This window comes from Phalacrocorax carbo, chromosome Z (assembly GCF_963921805.1).
Source record: "Phalacrocorax carbo chromosome Z, bPhaCar2.1, whole genome shotgun sequence".
In the NCBI taxonomy this organism is placed as follows: Eukaryota; Metazoa; Chordata; class Aves; order Suliformes; family Phalacrocoracidae; genus Phalacrocorax; species Phalacrocorax carbo.
Genome location: NC_087548.1, coordinates 41,332,823 through 41,353,602, shown reverse-complemented (window position 1 = coordinate 41,353,602; position 20,780 = coordinate 41,332,823). Strand labels below are relative to the sequence as shown.

At 35.2% G+C, this 20,780-nt stretch overlaps 1 protein-coding gene across 1 annotated transcript in view; it reads right to left on the bottom strand.

Annotated features, from left to right (window-relative positions):
- VPS13A (vacuolar protein sorting 13 homolog A) overlaps positions 1 to 20,780 on the bottom strand; it is a 110,835-nt gene that overhangs the window by 28,456 nt on the left and 61,599 nt on the right. The window contains exons 41-56 of the mRNA XM_064438677.1: positions 20,233 to 20,589; positions 19,930 to 20,031; positions 18,433 to 18,591; positions 18,031 to 18,292; positions 16,991 to 17,151; positions 15,653 to 15,756; positions 14,034 to 14,331; positions 12,441 to 12,836; positions 11,433 to 11,537; positions 11,189 to 11,335; positions 6,996 to 7,124; positions 6,212 to 6,345; positions 4,511 to 4,640; positions 3,917 to 4,152; positions 1,353 to 1,506; positions 318 to 464 (exon numbers count right to left, since the gene is read on the bottom strand). Coding sequence (XP_064294747.1) covers positions 318 to 464; positions 1,353 to 1,506; positions 3,917 to 4,152; positions 4,511 to 4,640; positions 6,212 to 6,345; positions 6,996 to 7,124; positions 11,189 to 11,335; positions 11,433 to 11,537; positions 12,441 to 12,836; positions 14,034 to 14,331; positions 15,653 to 15,756; positions 16,991 to 17,151; positions 18,031 to 18,292; positions 18,433 to 18,591; positions 19,930 to 20,031; positions 20,233 to 20,589 — 3,021 coding nt within the window. The remainder of the gene's footprint in view (positions 1 to 317; positions 465 to 1,352; positions 1,507 to 3,916; positions 4,153 to 4,510; positions 4,641 to 6,211; positions 6,346 to 6,995; positions 7,125 to 11,188; positions 11,336 to 11,432; positions 11,538 to 12,440; positions 12,837 to 14,033; positions 14,332 to 15,652; positions 15,757 to 16,990; positions 17,152 to 18,030; positions 18,293 to 18,432; positions 18,592 to 19,929; positions 20,032 to 20,232; positions 20,590 to 20,780) is intronic.

Genomic DNA, 20,780 nt, shown 5'->3' with positions numbered 1-20,780 from the left:
TAAGACAACAAATTGTACCTTTTTTTTTGTTGGTTGTAAAGAAAAGTCACAAGAAAAAGCATGGAAGATTAACGGTTAATGTTTTTCCCAAACAGTCATAGTTGTCTGGGGTTTGTGTCCGTCCCATCCCCCATCCCCCCCTTCCCAAAGAATTTACTTATTTATTTCCAAAGATTGAGAAGCACTGACATAAGAGCCAATGAGTACAATTAAATTCAAAACACGACAAAACCAAACAACTCTAAAACTAAAACAAAGTTTTCATAAAAGTTGCCTTCTCTTAATGACTCCCTCACCGTTTTTTTGACAAGACTCACCTGTATCCTGTAAATTTGAATTCTGAAAGACTTCTGATGAGCAGATGAACTGTATTCTACTTTTAAAGCTGGCAGATAATTCCTTCTAATAGGGATCTCATTTGGTTGTTGAATTTTCATGTTCATCCCATTAGGAGTTAAACATACCTATTGTATTATTAAACAAACTTTGGTATGCTATATGTTTCAAAAGACTGTTTTTTATAATATACTTCAAAATTTGTACAGTTCATTACATTGTAAAGATAGCTTAGCAGTAAAAGTTTTGCAGCTTTTAAGTCAGATGTCTAACTTTAAACAATCAAATCTTGTCATAAATTTCAACAAAATTAGAACTAAAACACACTGTATTTTGGGGGGATTACTAGTGTTTATACATGGCTTTCTAGAGAAAAGGCAGAGTAGTATAATATAATGGTTTAAGAGTGAGATAAAAACTGGCTTATTTACCTATACCATGCTAATTTACCTATACCATGCTAATTTACCTATACCATGCTAATTTACCTACAACACATTCTAATTACTATCTAAGACCTTATCTATAGACAAGGACAGGAGCATTTGGAGCATAATGTGCTTCTACATTCCAGAATAATTTCTGGAATGATTTCTTCATATGTATGTGGTTGAATGACACGGTTCAATTATCCCACAATAAGGCACTTGAAAAATACAAGATTTTGTGCTAAAACAAACAAACCCAAAACTAACACCTTGCCCACCTCCCCGGTGTAACAAATGAACCAAGCGAACCGTAAAGCTTTTTCTACTGTAGCTTTGTGCACATTTAGTCCCATGACCTGCAAAAATGTCACACTGCAATTTCAAAGTTAGAAGCTAATAATAAAAAGACTATAGCAAGCTTTGAAACGTTTATGGATTTTTTTTTTTTAGACATATATAAAGAAGGTTTTTCAAATGAATTAGGCAAATCAGTCATCTCAATTTTCTTCAACGATAATAAAATTGATACATAATATTTTTCCAGTGTATACATGTAAACAATAGATTTAAGAGAACTATCAGTATTACCAAAACATTTGATTCCAACTCAATAATCTTATTTTCTGAAGGAGTTAGCTCACTGTAATCTTTGAACTCTTGTTCTAATTTATCAGTCTGCTTAACGCTCAGTGGTCTCCATCTTGACTTCTTCTTGGGTTTTGTCTCCCAAACCACATCAGAACTTTGAAAGCAAAAACAAAGGACCAGGAGAAAATGATTAGCTATTTCAAAACAAGTTCTACCTATCATACTATGGCTTTTAATTGGTTGTAACTAGAGAATGAGAAACCACAACATAAAGCACTAATGTAGTAAATAAAAGTGACCCAAATCATCCAACTGCCTTCTTGGTACTAAGTGGAAGCCAGTGCCTCCAACATAATGTAAAAAAGAAAAGTTAACAGCAGGTCTGCGTAACTTTGATGAAGATGGGTGTGTAAGGATACTTAATCAGGAACTGAATCAGTACTGCCACCCATTATTCTACAATCTCAGAGTAGTTTTCTGCATATACTCCTGCATGTATGTTGGCATACCTGAATTTACTAGAAACTCAGAACTTCAAGTCACAACGAAATGTCTCCTGAACTGCCTCTTATTTCTCATAACTAGTTTCTTCACTCTGTCTAAATCAATGTACAATTCTGGTTTACATGTTTCCTCTGCTGATTTTATGGCGGGGGTTTAGGGGTTTGTTTGGTTTGCTGGTTTATTTTTTTTAAAAAAAGGTATCCCAAAGTCAGTCCTTTTCTGTTGTCTCTTACTTCCACCATTAATAAAAGAACAAAATAATTTAACATCCTTAAAGAGCACTGGACTGTTCTCTGCTTAATTTCACTGATTCTGTGAGAAGATCTACCTGATTTCACCTTACAGCCAAACCAAAGGCACATGATAGGGCAGAAACCAACACTATCAGAGAGGTGGAGGGTATTTCTTCTTTCCACAAATTACTCTACAGCCCACAAATGCATAGCTTTCTAGACACAGCCCCCAACCCAATCCCTTTTAGCTAGAGACTCTGAGTCTGTGTTCAGATACTAAGCTGGGAGGAGTGGCTGATACACCAGAAGGCTGTGCTGTCATCCAGCAAGACCTGGACAGGCTGGAGAGCTGGGCTGAGGGGAACCTCATGAAATCCAACAAGAGCAAGTGCAAGGTCCTGCACCTGGCGAGGAACAACCCCATGCACCGGTACAGGCTGGGGGCTGAACTACGGGAAAGTGGCTCTGTTGAGAATGGCCTGGGAGTGCTGGTGGACAACAAGCTGACAGTGAGCCAGCAATGTGCCCTTGTGGCCATGAAGGCCAATGGTATCCTGGGCTGCATTAAAAGGAATGTGGCCAGCAGGGTGAGGGAGGTTATCCTCCCCCTCTGCTCCGCCCTAGTGAGACCAGCTTTGGAGTGCTGTGTTCAGTTCTGGGGCCCCAGTTTAAGAAGGATGTGAAACTGCTTGAGCAAGTCCATCGGAGAGCTACCAAGATGATCAGGGGACTGTGAGCATCTCCCTTATGAGGAAAGGCTGAGAGACTTGGGTTTGTTCAGCCTGGAGAAAAGAAGACTGAGAGCAGCTGCTCTAGGTGCACCTGCTCAAGCTGCGGGGTTGGACAAGATGATCTCCGGAGGTCCCTTCCAACCCCTACCATTCTGTGATTGTGTTTAACAAGAAAACACTACCAACTATAAGCACTGGTAGACTACTGGGTATGGATGACTGCTTCCAAAAAAACACTGATTCAGTGAAATTTCAACATTACTTTGGATCTAGGCAATTAGCTGCTACTTTTAATGGAATGTTGCCACTTTCAGGGCTCAGTTTCTCAGGTGAAGGCAAGGATGGGGATTTTCTTTGTGAATGATAGATGTGAATACATGAAGTATACGTCTATGTGACATTTTTGCTTGTTTGTTTTGCAGTGTGGTGCAAATAATTAATCAGGAGAAAAAACCCTCACTCCAGCAACCTCACGGCTATGAATATACAGAACTGTGTAGATTATGGCAATGATATAGAAGTGTCCCTTGAGCATTTCAAAAAGACCCTGCTTGAACATATGGTAGCACACATTTCTTAAGCATTACATAGTTTCTTTTCTGCTTCTTTCTGAAATGTTATAGTAGAAGCCCTAAAGTATTAAAGCCTTGGAGTCACCATAATTTCTCAATCAAAACTAAGACGAATGACAAGCTGCTCCTGCATCAAGATTTTCAACACTGAGTTCAGCAATTTGTTTCTGGAATGAAAATGGAAAAATTCACTGACACAAACTACCCACAGACTTTACTCCTTAAAACTCTATTATCACTCCCCAGACTACATGGACAGGAAATACTTCAATGTATTGGAAAGTTTGCCACACAGTTACAATTATGTGTTGCAAAAGTACGCGCATCCAAATACAGAACGCATACACATTAATATAGAACATAGTTAAAACGATTCCCTCTACAACAGGAAAACATGATGATTTAGTTGTAAATGCTCTTATCCAGACCTCTTTTTCCTCTTCCATTGCGCCCCAAAATGAAATTCAGTATGTGAAAATACCTGAAGTTAAACATTTTAGACTGTTGCACACAAAATAAGTTACCTTGTAATTCCAATGTAGGACACCTCTTGCTTTGTATAATTATTAACCAATGAAATTCCAACATCTTGCAAAGACAGAACAATTTCTTGCTCTGCTAGTTCTGCTTTTACACTTTCATACGCCAATTTAAAAACGTTCTCATCTTCAGTGATCAGGACAATACGCTGCAAACCTTCAAAAAATGACACTAAATAGACTGCTTTTCTACCATCCAGGCTGAGTATTTCCATTTTGTCCTATGAACAGGAGAGGAAAAGTTTTTATAACTCTATCATTCTACTCCACAAGTAAATGTAAAAGTCTTAGCAACATAAACAACATTAGAACACATTTTTAAAGGTATCGGGAAAAAAAAATTAAAATTTTTAATTATGAAGTTTTACAGCTGTCTCACAGGCACACACACACACACTTTTGAACTGAAAGCAATGCTTACTGGCACAAGCTCCAGCAAACACAGTGTTGTTACTGTTCTGTGTTTGGACCTCTTACATGAGATTGTTGACAGTACTCATAACATATGGAATTTCATACATACACTGATGAACAGGATAAGAAATTAGTATTAAAAGAAGATTTAGATAATATATGTACCTCTTTCGGGGTGATCTCCTCAGTTCTATTTCCACATTTCCATTTCAATTTTCTAGATCCTGCTGGGTCTGCCCAAGTATACAGTACTGCCATATTTGGCTGAAGACAGTCTTCCAGTTCACTGAGGGAGCTAGAGCAAAGTAATATTAAATTAAAATGTCAGCATATATTTTGTGTCATAACTTTCACATTCTAGCATTTTAGCATTTTAGCAAGAACACTATTTTTTTCAAATTTTGAAAACGAAAACTTAAAACATTGTGCATGGAAAAACATAGATAAAACATTCTCAGCACAATAATAAAAACAGCATTTCTACTTTGAAACATGTATGTACACTTCAGAAATAAAGTATACATGGTAGATTTTAAACAGTCATTTTCTTCCTATTTGTGATTAATTGGGAAGTATTAAGAAAGAGTAGAGCTTACAAGCTGGAAGGAAAATTCAGGATTTGTTCTGCCTAACATTAATATTCCAAGAGAAGAAAAGTGTGTTCAAAATCCTTTGTTTAGGAAACGTTTCCCCTATATGAGTAGCTGAAGGAAACTAAGTGTAGTGTTCGCTACCTGGATACAGTGGATATTTTCAGACAAAGAGATTCTGAACTCCATTACCCCTCACACACAGTTAAAAACTGGCAGTGTTTAAGTGTCTAAGAGCATTTAAGTGGGATTTGGACAATGCCCTTAATAACTTTTGGTCAGCTTGAAGTGGTCAGGCAGTTGGACTAGACGGTCATTGTAGATCCCTTCCAACTGAAATAGTCTATTGTCCATAGTTCATTACAGAAGTTATATATATCATAAGTTTACACTAGGAATGCCCCAAAACCAGCTAAAAAGATAAAAATTACTAATCTTTACAGCTAAAAACCAAACCAAACAATTTACTGTATTCTTCAGACAGACAGGTGCATACAGCTGCAAGATTAATTTGGCTAGCAGCTCTTCCACTTTTAAACTGAAAATCTTTAAACACCACCACTCTGACTGAAAGGAAAAATGGTAAAGGCTGCTCGGCTTTTAAAAAGAAACAGGTCAGGAATGCTGTAGATTCTCAGCACTGAACATCATCTGCATACAGTAGCAAAGCATTACAAAGACATCCCAGTTTGAGAAAAGAATGAGTATAGCTGCGTGCAGGTGAAGAACCAAATTTTCACTGACTGCAGATAATTCATATTTGTTAAAATAATCTTAGGATTGGTCTGGCTTGACAAAATTTATGTAACTACCTACCCATTTTTAAGTCCATTCCCTCATCTCTCCCATACATTTTTAACCCATTATTTCAGCTAAATCTCAACTACATTGATAGAACAGTGAAAGACTCAAATCTAATTACAACTCATTTGTTACTTACTCTGCAGAGTCAGCACCTGCACAGTACCAGAAAAGCCAAGTGCATCTCTTGCCCCCACCAGAAATACAACAGAATGTAGAGGGAAAGGCCACAAAATTCATATAGAAAGAGAGCAGGGAGCTTTTTCAGTGCACAAAGCAGCTTCTTTACGTAACATTGCTCTATTAACAATTCATTCTCTTCAATTTATTAAAGAGATTTTTGGGTGCTCTGACAAAACCAGACAGCTATTTCTTTAAAAATAGGCTTCTTAAGAAACAGACAGGCTTGCAATACATGAAATAAAAGTTCACTTGTCTCCATGCAGACATCCACACTAAAACTCTTCTTACATACCTTTGTCCATACTCAATAATTTCCTCTTTAGTATGGTTTATCAACAGAAATGGAGCTGCACCATCATGGTAATTAGAAAAGGTAATCACTGTGGAATGTTCAGTCATGTTAACATCCACTGTAATTCCTCCAAGCTATTAGATGGAAAAATTACAAAGTAAGTAACAGTGGAATGAATTTCTAGGAAAGCAAGTGTAATTTAAATATTTTGGAAAACTTCTACTTTCATAAGGTAAAACCATCAAACAGTCAAACAACCAACCTGTTTTAACATATCTTTAAAATATTTACCCAGTCTAACTACTAGGTAACAAGCATTGCACTTACTAATTGAAACTATTGAGGAGTTGTGTACCATCAAAATTTAGGCTGGTAATAGAGGAATTTTCCTCGAACCATTCATACGCACAAATGCCCTCCAAAACATTTTACTATTAAAAGCACTCACATATTTAAAAAACACTGCTAGATGAGACTATATGCAATACAGAAGTAAATTTAGTGGAGTCAAAGTTACTTTAGAACTAATGTAAGTAATTCTCAGCCTCCTCTAGAGAACACTGGCAAAACAATCTGTTTCTGCTTCTATAGACCTGCTTTGCAGAGAAGCGCTTAAAATGAAAGGAAATAGAGCATGAGAATGAGAATAATACCCTTGCATATACATAATCTTTTCACTAAGCTAAGGTTTTGCTACACTTTATTGTACAGGAAGACAGCAAGTTTTGAGAATGGAAATGAAACAGTTTTATGTTTTACCTAATTTCCGAAGGCAACCATTTACCTTGTTGTCCAAATGCAGTAGCAGACAGTTTTCTTGCTTATCAAAATTTATCTTCTTTGGGGGGAGGTTAGAATTTTCGACTCTCACAAGCAGTTTGTTGGCATCATTTTCAGGCCAAAAAGGAATGCACTAGAGAAAAAACCCAGATATTTTAAAGTAAGTGAGAAAACAAACTACATGTTAAATGGCATTCACTTTAGCCCAAAATCCATCTACTAAAACTCTACCCAGAAGTGTAGTGAGTTGGATCAGAAACTCTATTAAAAAGCCTGAAAGTAATTACTTACCTGAACAGAATAAACTGAAAGGAACTCAGAAGTAATTCAGGCTATACTGAAGAAACCAAGAAGTTAAGAAGCTAAAACTGAAAACATTGAGACTTCATATTCACATAAAGATTTAAAATTAATATACTCTGAATTTCCTATACATTAAAGCTGAGCATGGCTACAACACCGTACTGACCAATCTTGTTACAAAAATCAACAAAACTGTTCTTCCATTAACAGACCTCTCTTGCCAATTGAGTATAAATGACAAATTGATCTTACAGGGACAATGAATGCCAAGAACAGATATTAGCATAAATATACCCTACAGTAACTTGAGTATACATGACATCAGCATACCAGCTGCTTTTCTGAAATACTTTATACGTACATATATATACACACATACATACACACACACACACATATATATATCTGGGTATAAAACATGTATAAAATATGAAGGATTAGGCAGCTGAATCAGACAGCATGTTTTGCTCCTCACATCTACAACTGAAATCACAGACATTCTGGGTTTAAAAATAGTTTCTCTTCCATAGTTTACACACCAAATGAATAAGACAAGAAGGCAGGGAAGACAAAAGTTGTAACTAATGAAAGGTTTCCAACTGAAAGAGTTCTGCCATAGAAACAAGCTATGATTAACAATAGCTCTCAACCATTAAGAGCCAAAGTCTGTCCAGATAGACCAGTTTTCCTGTATTTCCAACTGTCTACCTGCAACATGCAAAACTTGATGAGCATCTTTCTCCAGTATAGGTTAAGAAATAAGATGTTTGTATCTAATTGCATCTGAATCCTAGAATTAAATCTTCAATGGTGAAAGACTAGTTCACCAACTTACCATGCCACTAAGTTCCCTTTCCCATTGTTTCTCACACCACAGGAAGCAGGAAGACAAAGGAAAAAAATATAGTTAAACAGCCAGATTGAAGGTGTTATCTACATCAACATGTACCCTACAGACAAAGGAAATTTAAATTGTGTTGTAAACTAGCATAAAATGCAGCAAGTCAGTCTCAACATAGAAATTAAAGAGAGCTCAAAGGAAATTCAAGGAGAATCAGTCAACAGAAAATGAAAGTTTAAAATCAAAACCAAAGTAAGTAAAAGAGAAGAAGAAAAAAGAAGTTAGAGAATCAACCACACAGAACTGAAAAATAAACTTTTGCAATTGTCTTTAGCCACAGAACGTGTCACAAAATTATGCTGTTTCCAAACGTTTTGCCACAGACTTGCTAATTGCTTCACTAGATATTATATTTATACTATAGTCTCCACTCCATAATAGGATCTTTAGATTATATTTAGCAGTGATCTCATGTACAGTCTTTGGCAATGTTTGCTTTCTTTCTTCCTCTAATAATATATGTTGGGCAACTGTCTTGAACTATTCCTAATTCAAAGGACTATCCTTGGGAAGCCATTTCATACTAATCACTGTCCAACAACTTCTGTTACAACCTTTGAAAAACAATGCATTTTTCTAAAAATAGTAATTAAAAGTTTCTGATATATTGACTGATTTCCAGACAGGGAGCATGTCCAAGAGGAAATGGGTTTTTCTGTAAGGACTGGTTTTTGCCCTGAGAAGACAGGCTATCTGTCACTAAGAAAGAAGAGTGGATAAAAAAAAAAAGAAGAGCAGCAGGAAGGACTGTGCTTAATTTAAAATGACAAAAATAGCATGGGGGAGAGGAAAGCAAGCTGAGATTTGATTCAGCATTTCAACAAGCTTCTTGTTTCTTTAGAGATCAACCTAATGTAAAAAAGTCAGAAGTACTCAAAAAAAAAAAAAATCACAGGCAGATTAAAAATCTAGGATAGCTGGATAGCACAGTTCCATATCTCAAGAACAGGACCAGATGGGAACTTGCTTCAGGAAATCTGTCCTGGATGCCCAAAGCTAGACCCAACAGCGGCTGGACTATACCTAGATTTAGAAGAGATTAAGACACATACTGGATTGAGCAACTGGGTTACAAATTAACAACCTTGACAGGCTTAACTGTCACAACACAGATTTTTAGAGACTGCTTATCAAAAGGGAAAATACCAACACAATGTGGAAAGGCAAGCAATTTGGGGAGCTGTTTGGAATAATTTAGGAGGGGATACAGACTCCTCTCTTGACTTGTACTACTCCAGTTGATGAATTGCCGTATCTAAACTTTCACAAGATATTAGGAGTGATCCTAAAATCTACAAAGTCCTCCTTTGATACTTGATAACTAAGATCAACTAATACAATTATGAAACCCCCGAGAAGCAATGTTTGTTGACAAGCCAGAAAATTCTGTAATCCTATCAATAAAACAGCCAACAGAGGAAAGCCACCAGTTATACATGTATTTGAACTTTCAACACTATTACCTTTGACTAGTTTTTGCAGAAAATTTCTGAAGTTTGTGTAAAAGAATTCAATTTATTCTAATAACAACTCTGTATCAAGCAGAAACCACAAAACACCAAGAAGTAATAAAATCTGACTGTTTTCTCAGAGTAAGAAATTAGATATGAAGTGACCCATGCCATTACACATGAACCTTTGTCATTTCAGAGCTTTACCAACAAACTAGATGAGGAATCATGCATGTAGAAAAGCCAAAAAATATGTGGAAACAAAGAAAAGTTAGGTTGAGAGGAAATAATATCAGAAAATAGAAGAAATGTGTAGGCTTATGGCAAAGAGCCTATTCTCAAGTAAAAGCAAAGAAACTTTTTTTTGAAAATAATGATAAACATTATGGGAAGCTGAACTGACTCAAACAGTTAAAGATCTAAACATCATTGTGTACACTTAAAATCACAACGGAACAATATCAACAAAAAAGCAAGAAAAGTAGTACTGATTTCATAAACTGAAATAGTGATATTTAAATGGCATTTCTCTTCCATAATCGTTAAAGATAAAATGCAAACTTAAGGAGCATGTGTTTAAGGTACCAAAAATGTAACAAAAAAATCTGGTTACAAGTCTAATTTACAATATTCTTTTAACTTTGGTATTTTAGTTTGCAAGCATTTTTGGTAACAATTTGGAGTATCTACAGGACTAAAGAAAAGGAAGAGGGCCTCCAACCACACTATTTGTTAGGCTAAACTCTGCCTCTGTTTTGAATATGCTCTCTTCAAGACTCATTGGAAAGGAAGGAGGGAGATTTCACTCTTCCCAAAAGGCAGTATGGATCACTTTCCGCTTTCAAAGACCTCCAGCACTACCCCAAACACATGTTGCTTTTCCTACACGTCCTGAAGGGAGGCATGATGGCTTCAAAACTCAACACAAATACAAAATGTAATAGTGGGCTACTGCAGTGCAAACAGCCAAGCTGCACACCCAGTCTGCAATGGTATAGACCTCTGCAGCACAGACAAAAGCCCAAAAGCCATTTCTACACCACTTGGCCTGGGGAACAGTGATCCCTCTCTAGAAATCATGCATTAAGTGCTAAAAAACAGGAATGCAGCAATGAGACTAGTCACAGAACAGTTTGGAGCTATCTGAACAGATACACATGAGGCATTTTCTTTCTATATGGAAGTGGCATGACACATACCAGCTCAGCCTCACCACTCTATCAGACAACACTGCAAAAACTGAACAGAAGTTTCAGTGCCACTGGAAAGAGAGACAATATAGTAACAGTACAGGTCTTTTCCTCATACTATTTGTGATGCAGATAACAGAGAAAACATGCCAATGTAAACCAGCTTCACAATATGTCTTAAAGCACCTCTAAGAAATGGTAACAGGACACAGATAATTTATTGGAAAAGCATGATATATTCAGGCATTGCCACTGAATACTACGCATGGCTTATTTTCCATCAGTGGGTGTTCACACCAATTTTTTTATTCCTTAGAGAAACAACTTGGAATAGCTTGCTTTTTAAATTTACCTGTTGCAAGACAATAGGAATCCACTTCTCCTTGCCTTCTTCAGCTACTTCCAAAGTGTATTTGCTTCTATTTGAGATCATAAAAAATGGGGTGAAAGTTACAATTCTAGTAATATTAAAACTGCTGTTGTTTATGGTGACACCAACCTGTGAAAAGAAATATATTGTCAGAATTATGCTATTCTCTTCTTACCTCATTTATATCTCCTGAAAGTAATGAATTTGAAAGACAAAATTAACTCACTTGATATTCCTTTTTATGACTCTTGCATTTCACAGAACCATGACTTCCAACAGTGTCCAGTGAAAACTGATCAGACAGTTCACTGTCCGTTACCATAAGCTGCACCTATGAAGAAGGAATTTTCAATTTTAAGACACTAACAACATTTAAAATTTATATATAAAGTACGCATATATATAATAATAATAGAGCATAAATAATACATAATATATAATACAACTCTTTAAATAATATAAATATTTATATATATATATAAATAAATAACATAATACATAAATAATAGAGCATACTAGAAATAGTGGTGTATCTGCTAAAAAGTCAAAATAGAACAATTTCCAGTATCATCTCACACAGGCATTTCTACCACCCTTACTTATAAGCTACACGGAATAAGCATTATACAATACTCCAGAGGAACGAACTACATAAGGAGCCTTTCCAAAACTTATCACAATTAAATCTCATAGGCAAATCAACAGTCCTGTAACCTCTCTCATATCATCCATCCATCAGTAATACTCAGCACTGAAAAACCTCATGTAGCAGACTCAAATGGTAAACTGCAACTTAACCTTAGCGTATTACCATCTCAGACCCAATCTACCAACCACCACTGCAAGCATTCATTTTTCAAAGTAGCATTCAAGTACCAGAGCTTTATATGTCTTACACAACTTCTATGCCTTACTTAGCATAAGGACCCTCACTGATGCAGTTTAAATGGAATAAAGGAAATCCTTTTATTTAGGAAACACTTCTCAGTGAATTTTATTCCTCTCAAAGATGAGAATCTCTTTCTTAACAATACCCTTGATAATGTAAATTGCCCGTCTCAAGCATATCTGACACCACACTTGCTTAAATTGTTCTGTCTTTAGACAGAGATATCATAGGTTTCATGCCCTTTACAGAGCATAGTGTAGTGTAGCTAACTTTCAAAGTGTAACAATGCTTTCATACAACAACATAGGGGAATACAGAGCTGTCAGATTTTACAAAATATAATACCTTGTTATTTTGGAGGAAGTTTTTGGGCTGGAAAGAAAAAAGGAGCGGCTTTTTGTAATCCGGAGGATGCTTGCGGTGAATACCATCAGCTTTGTATTGTAACATTCGACCAGTTTTATTTACCATCCAGTACGGACTGTGAATTGCTACAACCATCTGCCCAGTTGTGTAGGTCACGTGGACAGCAATATCCAGTTCAGTCTTATCCAACTCAGTGATGCAGTAAAATGTTGTGAAGCTGATATCCGGTAGATTGCTTTTTACTTGGTACTCACTTTTCCAATTTTGATCCAGATAGTTAAGCAACTGTAAATCTAGTTTTGTTTGATCCAAGACTGCATTATGAATCTGGGCAGAACATCCTTCTTGCAGAGTGTTATATTTGTTCCCATCTCCCTTTAAAAAAAAAAAAAGCATACATTTACATGAATCACACACAAAATTCTTATCAGCTTTTATTTTCAAGCTAGCTTTGAAAACTAAGATACAAAGTTATTTAAATAAAATTTTAACATGTTCATTATGCTATTTAACTATGTTACATTCTTAAACATCTAGCATAATCCAACATTTTACAGAAAACACACACCTATGCATGGTCATCAATAATTAGTACACAGACAAAAAAACCTGTCACCAAATTCAAATACATAAGCATGCTTAAATGACAGATTTCCTTAATGCAGTATTTCTTTCACTAAATTTAAATTTGTAAGAGATGCACAAGAAGAGCCTGTTATTTCCATATATTTGGTAGAGGTCACGGTCTCTATCTCTTGTAATTGTGCATTTGTGACAAAATTTTATTACTGAATTCTACTGTTTGAGTCCAAATACTAAATATTAAGATCACCTGGAAAAACAAAAATGTTTCAGTGTCTCCCATCTGTATTTCTATTATCCTAAATCTACATCAGTAAGCTGTGGGACACAACCACAGCAGATCCACAGAATGAAACACTTAGTGCTGAGGAACCGATGTCCACACTGTACATATTTTAGGTGTTTCACTTGAGACTGGCTCTCATCTGGCCCCACAATGAATGCCTATTAACAATCTGAGTGCACCTAATTGTTTACTTTCATCTGAAAATAATATAAAGTCTGGCACTAGGCTGCAATTCAAGTCAAAACCTGGCAAAAAGGCAGGCCTGTAAGTATCCATTAAAAGCATACTACTGCTAAAAGTTAGTGACAGCACAAAATGCTACTGTAGGCTGACCCACTTATGTCACTTGAGGCAGTCATAATTCACAGGAAAAACTGCACTGTTTAATTAGGCTTAAGCTGCACTTGGGCAACAGAAAGCGACTCTCTCACAGGGCTAAACTTGTATACTCTAAGTTTTACTTCGCATATATATCTGAAGTACAACTTCTCACTAATGGTTAATACCACCACCTTTCACATTCTGGCCTCTTTCATTTCTGCAGATACAGACTTGCCCTTACATGATCCATAAACTTGCTTCACAAATAGTCTAACAGAAGCCCTTACTTTTAATATCCATTTATAAACATATTTCACCCAGCTGGTCAGCTTTCATGTATTAGGTGGGAAACATCTCAAAAAATGTAAACATTAAAGAATTACCTCTACAGAATAAGTTATTTCATAAGGAAGAAGATTGCGGAGAAGAACAGAAGGCCATAAATGAACAACATATGGAAAATCCCATTGATCTTCTGCACATAATGAAGATGTCAGTGTGTCTTTTACAGGAACAATGTTGATGATAAGTGAGTGGTTAGTTGACCTCACAGGCTGGCACTTCCTTTGTAATAAACTGTCAACATTTTTCATAATTTCATCAAATGTAATTCCTTCACACATATCATATTCTCCATCTACTCCATTTTCACTGGCTAGTGGTTGCAAACTCAGTATGGATCTGTAAATGACAATGGTTTTTAAACACTCAATGTGATATTGAATTTTTCAATTATGAAAAAGTACTATGCAACACTAACGTTCTAGTATTATTTGGATTTTGGAAGATCTCTGACAGTAGTTCATTGTCTTCCTTTATCTTGCTTAAAGGGGGAAGCAAAAGGTGGTCTGGATCCCAAAAACTTGATGGAATTGCACCCTGTTGGGGTTTTTTGTTCCATAGCTCTACACACTTCCCTTGCAAAGAGGGACCGTTTGGGACTATTATTAAGAAGAGGCTACTGAATTCCCTTGTAAGTGCTGCTATACTCCTGTTCCACGCAAAAAGGCTGGATAAACAATTGACTCCTGTGACACATCTGCAGAAAGTGCCCTTCTTTTCAGTCACACAGAACATGACACTTATGGATTGTTTACACCCAAGGCTTTTAAGGCAACTGCTTTAATCCAGTCAGCTGTTCCTTAACTGAAGATTTTTGTTAGTAAACATTTCCTGACTGCCTAGTGAAACTCACTCATGTATCTGTATGGTGAATCAGAATGTCACTAAACCTTATTAAATAAAATATACATGGTTAGAAATATTAATCAACTTACATTATCTAAAGTGTAAATTATTTAACAGAGAAGATATATAACTGTCATCTTTTTAAAAAATGGGGAGAGTGTTTAGGGGAAAACAGAAGGGAAAATTCTCTCTGATCATAAAAAGCAATAAGAGCAAACTCATCTGCCTAAGAGTTAGTGACCGTTCAACTAAATTGTACATATAAACTCGTTGCACATATAAGTGGGTATTAGCTTCAAGGTGCTAACAGCATAACTATGCTGGAAGCCAAGTATTTCTAAGGTTGACAAGTCTCTGTCTACATCTGTGATAAATGTATTAGTTTCAATTTTTTTACTTCAGAATTACAAAAATCAAAAGAAGCCTTTTTTTCTTTTCAGAGCAAAAAAAAGGAAGAAGAAAAAAGCCCTGTTATGCATTTCTAGACATCACTCCACTAAGAAAAAAATCTGTACTATATGGATAACAATCACTGTGTTCCAAGAACACCTGAACTCAAATTCTTAAAGTAAACTAGCTAATTGAAATTGTTAGGCAAAATGCATTTCAGAAGACTTGCAATTCAAGAGTTAGATAGTATTCTGTTTATCTCAGACTACATGCTCTGAGAAGATCCTACCCAACAATGATAGTACAGTATTAATTACAGTATTAGGTACCAAAGGGGAAACAAAATTTTAACATAATTGTATGGACACAATAATCAACTATGTATAAACATATTCCATGATAAAACAACAACGCAGTAAAGTACCTGTAAGAGGACAATGGTATGTTGAATTCATTTTCTGGTGAAGCAGTCCCTAAACATCTTCCTTCCTCAAAAATATTTAATGGGATTGAAAAGTGATTCCTTATCTATGTGACATAAAAATCCAACAACATACATTAGGAAAAACTGGAAAGATAAAGTGTCTTGAGCTTAAGAGAGCACAGAATGTGAACTCTCTCACTGTTCATCCTACCCATTTATCATTCAAAGTCAGGTATTTCAAAAGAACTGTCTCTAATACCAGCAAATCTCCTTAAATGATCTGGTTGTGCAGCTTAATCCTGTATTTTAATTATGAAATTAATACATTAGCTGTAAAATTCTTTTCAAAGAGAAACATAAAGCCCTGTAAAATCAAAGACAAGCAAATCTGAACTATATAATAACTTTCCAAAGAACTTTCTCCTAAAAATGTAAGATTAAAAAAAACCCATATAGCACAAAACATAAGGGAAGTCACATAAATATTTAAGTTAAACCATCAACACCCATAACAACTTGGGAGGTATATAGTTCTCTTGTTCTCTGCAAACTTTTTTTTTAATTTCAGGCTTAATTTAATGACAATATTAGCTCTGGAAAAAAAAATTAACATTTAATTTAGGGAAGAATAGAGCAGTAAATCTGGTTATCAACCAAGTCTAAACTACTCAGGGTAAAAGCAGCAAGTGAAATATACAGGGACGCTATCACTGTAGAACATTCATCTGGGCCATCACTGTACTTGCAAACTATAATATCTATCAAAAACATTATTTAATGACAGAATCATAGAATCATTTAGATTGGAAAAGACCTTTAATATTATCGAGTCCATCCATATACCTAACAGTGCCAAGTCCACCACTAAACCATGTCCCTTAAGAGATACACACTCAAAGGGCTCACTGTTCAGCTGACTTGGTACTAAATTTGAAATTTATGAATCGATGGTAGAGGATGAAGAAGAAGAAATAATCCAACAGAATGATAACCTTGCGGAACAAAGGTAAGCTTAAAAGAGGCCTGATCACTTCACACAAAGCAAATCATTCAAAAAGACTCAGATTAGGATTAGAAAACATTACTGATAAATTAGCCTGAACTGGTCCATTTCCACTACCATCCCACTCCTTGCTTTTGTCACTTTGACAAAGCTTTTTATTCTTTAAAATCCCTTCTAAACTACCTTATAATGCACAACAGCAAAGTTACATTAATTGTTCAGATAATTTTTTAAAATATCTTTTTAAAAATGTTTATTTAAAGATTACTAGAATCATTTTCATTCATTAAAAATTAAAATAATAATTAAATTATAGTGTATGGAAATATAATAACCTGCATAGGAGAACGTATAGTTATCAACTTGCTTCCTTCAACAGTATCAATTTGGCAGACAACAGCCCTTTCAACACCTGATTCCTCATGTCTCAATCTGTAAATACATCGACCTACTTTTGTCAATGGAATCTTTTCCACAGTGGAATGATTATCTGGACCTAGAATATATAAGATAAGAAATGAAACACTCAAAAGGAGCAAAGATCCATCTGAAAGACAGAAATATGCATTCAATAGAATTTTCTGTATCATCCCATCTAATCACCACTTTTAATATGCCAGTCTTGCAGTGTTGCTAAAGAAACAGCAAAGATTCTTTTTTCACCACAGGATAAAGAGTAAATGAGTCCATCACTCAAATATTTAAGTGGGTTTTGCCACTGCAAATAAAATTAGTGCCTAAAGAGAAAAGCTTACAAGACGTAATGGCTTATTAACAAGGTACAGCTCATATGTATTGTGAAAAAAATGCAACTGATAAACCACACGGTCAAGATCAGTTTGAGAAATCAGTTTTGAAAAGCTGTTGCTACAATAAATCAACTTAAATTGTTAACACATATATCATTAAAAATACCTAAATTTTACTTTTAGCTTTAACCATGTTCTACTTTAAATTATTTTAAACTATCTTTTTTTTAAAAGCATCCCCTTTAAGAATAACTTCTTCTATAATACACATATATACAGGCCTCAGAATTCTAGAAAAAATTATTTTGTGCAGCTTAATTCTGCATTAACATGTGAATACAAACAAAAATATTTGATTGCAGTAAAATAATGAAATAAAGATTAGGTATCTAAATAATTGTTTACAGTTGAAAATCTATGCTTCAAAAACTTAACAAACATGATACATGTAACTTTTAGCTGTGAAGAGTAAAGCAGTACTTCAAATAGTGCCATGCATCTAGAATCCAAAGAAACACTCCTTTCATCTTATGTAGTCCACAATGCTTATTGACCTGTACAAGATGCAGTATTATGCAGCATGCAGTATTTACAGAAGCAGAAGATATATGAACTTTGGAACTTACAGATCTGAATGTAAAACCTCTTGCTACTCAGAGTTGTCATTGCTGTGAACTGGTCAGTCTCACTTTTAGTTCTGACGAATTCCATATTTAAATTCTCTCCATCTCTTAAATGAAATATTTTTGCTCCAAATTCAACATTAAGGACACTAAAGGAATCACTAGGCAAGACAGTGATGGGAAGTCCTAAAGAATTTATTATTACAAATGGTGCTCGGTCTTTTTTGAAGATGTCTGAAGTTTGACTAGCTGCTTCAGCAAACGCCTAGAAAGCAAAGTATAGATACAAAACACAAATATAGTAAGTAAGTATAGTAAGAAGTATAAGTAAGACTTCATCAAAACAATCTGTGCAAACATTCATTTAACAATTCTGACACTGCATAACTAAGTAATCTTTCTTACCGTGCCCAAGTTACTCAACATTTGTAGCCCACATCTGGAGAGTGTAATGTTCAGCTGGTCTTTTGAGGAAACATTTATTACTGTTTTATATTCTGGAACTTTGTAGTTTTCTTCTTCTGCATCTGACTCAACCAATGCTTTTTTAGTCTTCTTCTTCATCTGAAAGGAGATTTTTAAAGAATTCTTATCTGACCGCTCCCTCTGTAGAAGCAAGTTTTACCTCAAGACTCTCTTTCTCTCCCTTTCCCACTATATCCTGCCATGGTTTTTCTCTTTTTTTCCATGTTTTTATTCTCAAATAAAAACAAAAGAGAGAATAAAGAAGCCAAGAGGCAAAAGATATATTTCAGAAGTCAATGGAATTCCAATAACAGTAGCTAAATTTATGATTATTCAAAAATAAAAGAACATAGACTTATATACTAACTACTAACATATCCAGTAAATGCTGTGTGAATCCATTAACATGCCTAGTAACACTGTGTAAAAACTATTACACATAATTGATTTCCTACTCTTAAAACAGTTACCCCAGATTTAGTCCTTGTAAGTTTCCAAACGATACTTATTTTGTATGTTTTCATTTGTTTGAAGGAAAAAATTAAAAATCACACGGCATACATTTTCCTGGCTTCAACATTTCTGAATATCGTGTGTTTCCAAATGTTATATTTCAAATCTGAGCAAGAAGACATGAGGTTTGACTCACTATCTTCTATCTTTCTCCTGCATTACTTCTCACACCTTTCTGGAAAATTCTTAGGAATATTTTTAACAGCAATTTCTTAATGGCAATATCTCAGTCCATAATCTTTATCCTTCTGAGGCCATTACTGTAGAAAGCTATTTGTTAATGACAGTTGTAGGTAAAGGGCAGTTTTTCCATTCTAAGCAACCCCTCAGGCTAAAAATACTTGAACAGTTTTGAAAAAAATCAGGAAGCAATGCAATAAAACAATTAAAACAGAAGGGATGGGGAAAAAATTATCTCCCTTCCTTAGATAAATACTTACCTACTTTGAGACTAGAATCTAGAATATTTCCTTACAAAAGACAGAACCAAAGTGGTAAGAGCACTATCCCCACAGTACACTTTGTGCTAGTCAGTAACAAGTATCAGTTTTTCCAATACATTTCTGCTACAGATATTACTGTGAAACACAGTGAGTGTTCTTCTATCTTTCCAATGTCACTGAATGCATCATTAGTGTATGATCTAACTTTAGAGAAATCAAAATAAAACCGTTACGATTATCCAGTGCAACTGGAATCAAATCTTCTTGTCATCTGGAAGACAATAGTATTTAAAAGATCTGTGAGACTGGATCTTCACTTGTGCAAGAGTTGGTTTTATTCACTAATTGGTAAAAAAAATTTTAGTAACCAATAAGAAAGAACAAAATTGTTAGATTAGTCTCAGAAATAAGAAGGTGCAGAGCATTTGTTATTCCTAATGTATTGAAATAGAAAATTTGAGTTCAGCTTTGGAAAATATACCTTGATATCAAGGATCCATGGTTTGAATAAATCCGTCTTCTCAATTTCTAGTGGTTCAAGCAACGGTTCCCACACCCCAAACATCTCATTAAAATAGTGTACCTATCAAAATTCAGAAGTCAATGAAGAAATTACATACAACTGTTAGATTAATGAAAGCTCTACAGATTTTAAGAGACTTAAAATTCTGATTTACAAGTATATCAATTGCTTTGGTAATATAAAAGATTTACGATCAGACCGCACTTTCAGCTCCCACTGTAAGATGAAGAAAAGTTTTCTTTCTTGTGTAGGGTTCCTTACCTCTAGCTCAAGACGAGAACGTAGGTTGATGAGAGTACTCCAGTTTTTGACTTCTCCAAGAAATGAGGACTTAGCTAAAAGCATTGGTACAGTTCGATGCCCGACCCCAGCTTCAAGTGTTAGAAAAACAGATTCTATACTGATTTTCAATGACTCTCCTGTGGGTACCAGCTCAGTGGTTGGATTTGTATTTTCGTTTTCATTTGGCTCTTCCAGAAACCACATTTTTAGATTTTTTATATCCTTCTTATTCCACAAGTCTGGAGGAATTTGACTAATCTCTTCTTCTGTTGTTTCTGCAGTTTGATAAAGGGCTGATGTAATAGTAATTACTGTGTTTATGATTATTGGTGAAACCTACAAATAAGAAGTTGGAATAATTGGAAATGAGAAGCTAGTACAGGAAACGGTCAGCTACTTTCAGACACAAAATTATAATTAATATATTACACTAACAAAGCACTTCTGTTCTCCACAGGACTCTTAGGTTTGAAAACTCATTCCTTTCCTCAAGTTACAGTTCAACCTGTTCAGATTTTCAACCCCTG